The sequence below is a fragment of the Nematolebias whitei genome, chromosome 10, assembly GCF_014905685.2.
Source record: "Nematolebias whitei isolate Nwh7 chromosome 10, NemWhi1, whole genome shotgun sequence".
Lineage (NCBI taxonomy): Eukaryota > Metazoa > Chordata > Actinopteri > Cyprinodontiformes > Rivulidae > Nematolebias > Nematolebias whitei.
Genome location: NC_056507.1, coordinates 4,550,488 through 4,558,237, shown reverse-complemented (window position 1 = coordinate 4,558,237; position 7,750 = coordinate 4,550,488). Strand labels below are relative to the sequence as shown.

The following is a 7,750-nucleotide window of genomic DNA, read 5'->3' as shown; positions in this document are numbered from 1 at the left end:
TCAAAGTGCTATGCATATCATATGGCTGTTACTGAATATATGTCACCAGCTCTTACAGCTGTTGCACAATTTTTGTAGCAAATAAGCCTAAATAAGATGCTATGTTCTGACAAGGGAACATATGTAAAATATCGGTATCGATTATCGGCCGAATAAGTTTTAACATATCGGATATCGGCCAAAAATCCAATACCGTGCATCCCTAAATTTTAGGCTTCAAAATATTTAGTTATTGCCTTTATTCAGTTATCTTTATGGTAAAACACGCTGGAGTACAGTTTAGACTTGAAGATAAGCAGACTTGGGCAAATTTGTAAAAAATGTTATTATATGTATGCTCTGATTATTTTGAGAGAAATACCGTCGTACACACGTTTTAACATGTTGAAATGGCTAGTTCGGGAAGAAGGAGAACACGTCTAAACATTTTTAAGGCCTCTTCGAGAACGGCGTTCGCCCCCTCAGTCACAGTCTTCATTAAATAAAAACTGGAGGTAAGGTCTCACTGGGCAACAAGTCGTGGTTTCGACAATCCCACAGCGATTTTAAACAGAAAGTTGTCGCACAAATTATTTTTCAGATGTTCAAAATTCCAGCGACACGACTGCAAGGCTCACAGAAGGGAAACAAGCCGAAACGTGGAGACTAGGCCTGTCACGATAACAATTTTTGCTGGGCGATTGTCTACGAAATTATTGCGATAAACGATAATATTGTTTGAAATTTGACAATAATTAGTAATTATTGTCAAATTTAAGAAGAAATGTTTAATTTGTTCTGTGAGTAGTACCTATTTTCAACCACCAGATGGCAGTGTAAGACTGTTTGAACAGAAGGATAGATAGTGAGGGAGCGAGCAGCGCGTCTCTTAAGAAAAATGGGAGGGAGGCCCCTTGACATGACATGGGCTGTCTCTCTTAGGTTCTCAAAATGACGGACGCTCGGTGTGGTTTGAGCTCTTTAGCATTTTTCACACAAAGCTTTTAATTAAAAAATAGTAAACAAGTTCTCAGCTTCTTTTTGCAGAGAAAAACTACTTTTTACACAAAGGCACAGGTTTCAACCGTGAATTTTGGAACTTGGACAAGACGGAGGTTTTTTCCCCAGAGTTCGGCCTGTTAGCTTAGCTCGTAGCTTAGCTGCTTTTAACGATCCAAAAACGCAATTTTGGATGGTTAAAACGGATTTTAAAGAGAAAAGAGAAAGGGAGGGGTCAGTGAAGAGCACCGGAGTTGAGTTTTTAGTCATCCAGTGTCTTCAGTAGAAAGAGAGAGACACGAAGAAACGATAAAGCCGATAAATGAAAATGAAGTTGATAATTTTAATTCATCATGCGATTAATTGATTTATTGTTTATCGCGACAGACCTACATATACGTAGATCCCATTTGACCATACTTGAACACCGCCATGCTAAAGGCCTAGTGGAGACTCGCGCAAACGTTGCTCCCCAACGAGACTCGGATGGTCGCAGCTCAGAGAGATGCCGTCTTTATCAAACAGGCAACGATTTAAGGATGCAGGTGAAAGTTTTAGCAGCGATTTGGGAGTCACTGACGAACATCCTGTGCTTTAACCTCATTCCTTCTGTTCACCACGAAGCAGACAGAGTTCAGCAGAAACCGTGTTTGATGTGAAACATCTCGTCTGTGTGTGCGCCGGACTCTACTGAGAAGATGCTAAACCAGCATCCACGTGGCTTCACTATGAGCTACAGACTGTGCTTTGACTGACTGAACTTCTGGGGGTAAGAACTACCACTTTGTTGTTGCACAACACTGGAAATCAGGTTGAACTGATTTAAAGAACAACACCTCACCTCAAAACTTTATTAAATATATAAATTATTTGTCCACGAGGCAGGTCGTCTTGGATTTTTGTACATAAGACTAAACGACGTTTCTTTTGGCCCTGATTATTCTACAGCAGCTGTTGGCGTTTAAAGGCATACTGTCACTTATTTCAGGGTAAACTAATCCGTTCTGGTCCAATCGGTGATAAATTCTTAAAGTAGAGGTTAATATTACCATCAGTGTGATCCCTCTGCTGCTGAGGGACATTCACACGCTGTTGACGGCTACAAGCGTTTTATCGTCGATGCGTTTTCTCGGTTTGCCGATGGAGATCGGACATGTTTGAAAGCTCATCTTCAGGTGAGGAGGTCACGTTCTGGCACCAGCTGGTCCAAGGTTAACATACTGGCAGCAGAACCGTCGGGTGGTCGTCCGACTCGGGGCCTCACTGGTTGGTCGGGAGCAGGCCCTGCCGTTGAGCGTGCTCCAGAATGGCGTTGTAGCAGAAGTAGTACTGGTCCGGGGTTTGAATGCTGAAGGCCCTCTGCGTTCTCATGCGCCGCACCGTCTGGAAGACGTTGAGCAAGCCGACGTCCTGCAGCTGGGACAGACAGATGTCCAGGGCGCAGAACGTTCCTGCAACACAGCAGCAGCAGGTAAGAGGAGGCCGACAGTGGCCGGTATCGGTCCTGTATCAGACAGCAGAAGCTCATTACCGGTTCTCCCAATCCCAGCGCTGCAGTGGACTACCATCGGAGGTCCCAGCGGATGACCTGTCCACTGAGGACCCAAAGCCTTCACCATCTTTCTCTGTTGCTTCTTCACAGCTCCCAGGAAGTCGATAAGAGTCACCGCTGAGGTGGGGACCCCGTAGTCGGGCCAGCTGAGGTACTGGAAATGACTCACCTGTCTCTGTTCACATGTCTGGACACAGAAAACAAAACATTAATGTTCTGCATCTGTAAAGCTATAAACAATAAACCAAACATGGCTGACCTGCACGTGAAGAGGAAGGTGTTCCTCTTACATGTACCGTATTTTCTGCCGTACATGTCGCACCGCCCTATAAGTCACATCATTCCAAATATGTCTAAGAAAGTGGACAAATCCATAAATATGTCGCATCTATTATGTATCACCGCCATGCGTCGCAAGATTAACTCTTAAAAACAATTGTTTGCTCAAAATTATAGTAAAGGTGTGTCTCAGTTGAACTTTTACTTAATAAATGCACTTCAATGGTAAAATCAGCTGCATTTCACCGGGGCGGCGAAAAGAACCTGATTTAACTGTTGCTCCAAGCGAGCTGCACGGAGGTGGCAGGCTATGGCAAGCAGATTGTGTCATTAACAGACTCGTTTACCCAACACATGACACAATGGCATGCCATACCACTCGAGTGCCATCTAGTGGCCGAAAATGGTAGTGTTCAACATTTTCAGTCGGAATGAATGAAAACGGTCATATCTCGGCCAAAACGAGTTATAAATATGGGAACAAATCCAAAAATACGTTGCTTTGGCGTATAAGTCGCAGGGCATGCAAATTATACAAATAAAAAAACGTGACTTACAAGCCGAAAAACATGGTAGCTTCGATTTACAAACACTAAATAAACTTCTCACAGTTTTAAATGGAAGGTCAAGCCTTTTTAGAAGTTTGTGAACCACTGCTTTAATGGGATATTTTGGACACTTTCATGTTAGATTGTGTGTAGAAGGCGGAGGTGCTACGGTTGACGTCTTACTTTTAAACAGTATCTAAGAGTTTGAAGGGACTCCCTGCAAATGTCACGAAGATATCTTAAAGCAAGAAACAAAATCCACACAATAGATCAGTAATTCTGTCCTTACGTTAAAACCTTGTAAGCAATATTTGAGACCGGCTGCCAACTGCTGTTTGTTTGTTTGTTTGTTTGTTTACCTACAGAAACAAAATGACTGACAACAAGAGAACCGTTAAACTTACCGGCTACACTTGTACAGACTACAGTCGGCATTATGGAGCTCAGTCGGGTGGCTAAAGCTTCCAAATAAGGTGAGGAAGATTCATCACTGCTTTGTTTACGCCGAGTGCATACCCCCATTTTGAAATAAACTTTCAAAACTGCACTATGAGATATCATTCTTTAATTCTGATCACATTTCTGAGCTACAGTGGTGCTTGACAGTTTTATAATTTTCTGTATTTCTGCATAAATATAAACTTAAAACATGATCAGATTTTCACACACGTCTTAAAAGTAGATAAAGAGAACCCAGTTAAACAAATGAGACAAAATATTATACTTTGTCATTTATTTATAGAGGAAAATGATCCAATATTGTGGATGTGTGAGCGGTACAAGTATGTGAACACTGTACAAGGAGGCTGACATATTGGTTTGAGGGAAAAGTTTTTGTATGAATGATTAAGTAGAAACATCCAGACAGGAAATATTTTAAATTTTTCGTCTGCAGAGAGAAACGAAAGCTGCTGCAGGTAAACTTTGGTCACTGCGCAGCACACATGTCTGATCGGAACATTTTGTGTCACTTTGAGCGTCTAGATGTAATGATTATCCAGGGACCTGTAGTCCTCCATTGCCCAGAGTAAATATAAACCTGAAATATACTAAACCAATAACAAACTGCTGGAGCAGGGACGGGGCGAGAGGACAAAGCATTTTGTATTTCTCCCTCCGTTCTCCGATTATTAAAAGCTGTTTATATCCTCCTTACATGTTATTTTATGTTCATCTTTAATTGTTTCATGACTGCTATTACATACATTTAATTAGACCGCTTTACCATTCAGATTACTGTGACTTGATTGTCTTCATTATTTTGTCAGTTATCGCATCAAAAACAGGAGGAGTCTGAATATATTTATTAGAATCCAACCAATATGGAAATTTTGGCCATCACCGATATTGGGAGGGCAAACAACCACCTACAACCGATATAATGGTTGGAAATTTTTAAGTTTTGTCCACCCCCAAGAATTTAAGAAAACAGCGAGTGAAGCGGGGCTTGTTTCTTTAGCGCACCTGTTAGCAACCATGAAGCTAAGCTAATCAGATCCACGCTATACGTAGTCCCTCAGTAGGTTCACAAGTGGTGCACTGGCCATAAAAACAGTCTTCCTAACGTGCGTTCACATTTTCTATCCTCCACTATTCACCATAAAGTTATCAAGTATGTTACAAAAAAAATTTAAATAAAGAAGCGTCCTTCCCGTTAGGACTAATTGGTACTGACTGCAGCAACGTTTCTTCTTTCTTTATAGAGAAGTAAAGATTTCAGACAAACGGTGCATTTCATTGATAACAACAAAGATAACGTTACTAACACTGATACGTATTTACCGCTACGTTTGATTTATTCTTTTGGATAAAGTTTTACAAGGCAATAGCCTATGCTAAACGTTAGCTTGTTAACTTGAGAGGCACTTAGCTAATAACAAGCGGGCTGGAGGATCGATCATTATTGCCGATTTATTTTACAGATCAGTTAAAATAAACTTACCGTGCTCTGTTCAGCAAAATACGCTACACAGTACTGCTCCCTGCTTCGTCTGTTCTGAACGTGAAAGTGAAACTTAAGGCCATGACGTGAAAGTGTCTTCATGCGACCTCTGCTGGATACATTGTACAATTACAGCTGGTTCCAGCATTTTAAGGGTGAAAATTAGACGTGTTTATATCTGTGCGTAATGGGACAATTATCACAGATACTAATAAATCCCCAAACGCCTATATCGTCCTTAAATAGCAGCCTTGCTGATATATCGGACGGGGCTTTAATATTTATTATTAACATTTAATGAAAGCTGGATAAGTATTTGAAAATAAGTTTTACGTGTGCTCTTTATGGGATAGGTGCGTACGTCTTTGTAGTCCGACTTGGACCAAGCTATCGGGTCACTTAGCCACGTACCTGTTGAGACTTTACACGGGCATTCATATCCTTACGACATATGGAATATGGCGGTTTAATATAACGTGATGAACAACGTTGCATCAACTTCAAAAATGGTTCAAATGAACCGTTCTTTGTCCACGATGGACAAAACGAGAGCCCAATAACAGTCGGCTAAACGAACGCCACGACCTTCCAGTCCAAAGGAACGCAGTACCTCAGTGTTGTGCAGCTCAAGAGTGGTGTGGTTGTGGTGGGTGTGGTGGTCCACCCTCTGGTTCACCACAGCTATATACCCGTAGACCTCCTGCCCCCCTTCCTCCAGAGGCCAGTACTGTCCACACTTCCTCCGACTGCCCTCGTCTGTCCTGCAGCACGGAGACACGGTGCACAGGAAAATCAAATAACGGTATTGTTTTCTACCTTTTAGGCTCATTCACTACAAATGTACCTGGTTGTCATGACAATGACGAGGACACCTTGTTCCCAGACCATTCGCCAAAAATCCCCGTAAGTTCTTTCCAGTGGTCCTGCAGAGCAAAAGACCCCCCCAGCTTAAACCAACCTGCTCAACTAACACACCTCAGTCAAATATGAGAAGCTTTGAGATCAATAATCCAAACAAAAAAACTGCTTGAAACTAAATATTTGATTAAATATAATTGAATGAGGCACAGCAATTTTTAGAAGTGGAGTTAGTTTAAAAAAATAATGGTTTTATTAACATTTTCAGGGCTGAGTACCTTGAGTACCGATGTATGCGTTCCTCTGTTTGTAGCCGTCCATGAAGCTTGCGTTGATGTAGTCGGATCTCTGCAAGAACAACAAAGATGGCAGAAGACCCGAACAGGGCCAGTCAGCTCAGCTCTCTACAGATTAAACAAGCGGGACGCCGCTGAGCGGGACGCCACAGAGGGATTTCAACAGTATGTAGTTGTTTTAGACGAGTGTTCTTCTGGACTGGACTTGAACAGGGAATGAAAGTAAACCCTAATGTTTTTTAGTGCAAGACGTTCATGTGGGTAGAAGAACAGAGGTAGGGTATTATTATTTTTTCAGATTGTTCCAGGCAGCGCAGAGTGACGGATCAACGAGAGTGGAGGGAGCAATTTTATTCATGACCAAATGCAGTGGCGGAGCCAGGGGGTGGCCAATGGTGGCCTTGGTCACTGTAGATTAATCTTCGACCACCCCGATTATTTGAGAAAACTATACATTTTAAGCATTATAAAAAGTAGAAACCATAGTTTCCTCAAATGATTATGGTGATCAGTTTACCCACAGACACGTTTACAATATACAGTGCCTTGTGAAAGTATTGGGCCCCTTGACCTTTTCAACCTTTTGCCACATTTCAGGCTTCAGACATAAAGATATAAAAAATTTTTTTGTGAAGAATCAACAACAAGTGGGACACAATAGTGAAGTGGAATGAAATTTATTGGATGTGTCAAACTTTTTTAACAAATAAAAACTGAAAAGTGGGGCGTGCAATATTATTGGGCCCCTTTACTTTCAGAGCAGCAAACTCAGTCCAGAAGTTCAGTGAGGATCTATGAATGATCCAATGTTGTCCCAAATGACTGATGATGATAAATAGAATCCACCTGTGTGTAATCAAGTCTCTGTATAAATGCACCTGCTCTGTGATAGTCTCAGGGTTCTGTTCAAAGCACAGAGAGCATCATGAAGACCAAGGAACACACCAGGCAAGTCCGAGATACTGTTGTGGAGAAGTTTAAAGCCGGATTTGGATACAAAAAGATTTCCCAAGCTTTAAACATCCCAAGGAGCACTGTGCAAGCAATCATATTGAAATGGAAGGAGTATGAGACCACTGCAAATCTACCAAGACCCGGCCGTCCCTCTAAACTTTCATCTGGAACAAGGAGAAGACTGATCAGAGATGCAGCCAAGAGGCCCATGATCACTCTGGATGAACTGCAGAGATCTACAGCTGAGGTGGGAGAGTCTGTCCATAGGACAACAATCAGTCGTACACTGCACAAATCTGGCCTTTATGGAAGAGTGGCAAGAAGAAAGCCATTTCTCAAAGAT

At 41.9% G+C, this 7,750-nt stretch overlaps 1 protein-coding gene across 1 annotated transcript in view; it reads right to left on the bottom strand.

The window, feature by feature from the left end:
* Positions 1-1,298: 1,298 nt before the first annotated feature.
* The window catches only part of ptpn9a (protein tyrosine phosphatase non-receptor type 9a), an 80,338-nt gene continuing 73,886 nt past the window's right edge, over positions 1,299-7,750 (bottom strand). The window contains exons 7-11 of the mRNA XM_037683084.1: positions 6,436-6,505; positions 6,144-6,222; positions 5,910-6,060; positions 2,510-2,717; positions 1,299-2,429 (exon numbers count right to left, since the gene is read on the bottom strand). Coding sequence (XP_037539012.1) covers positions 2,239-2,429; positions 2,510-2,717; positions 5,910-6,060; positions 6,144-6,222; positions 6,436-6,505 — 699 coding nt within the window. The 3' untranslated portion in view covers positions 1,299-2,238. The remainder of the gene's footprint in view (positions 2,430-2,509; positions 2,718-5,909; positions 6,061-6,143; positions 6,223-6,435; positions 6,506-7,750) is intronic.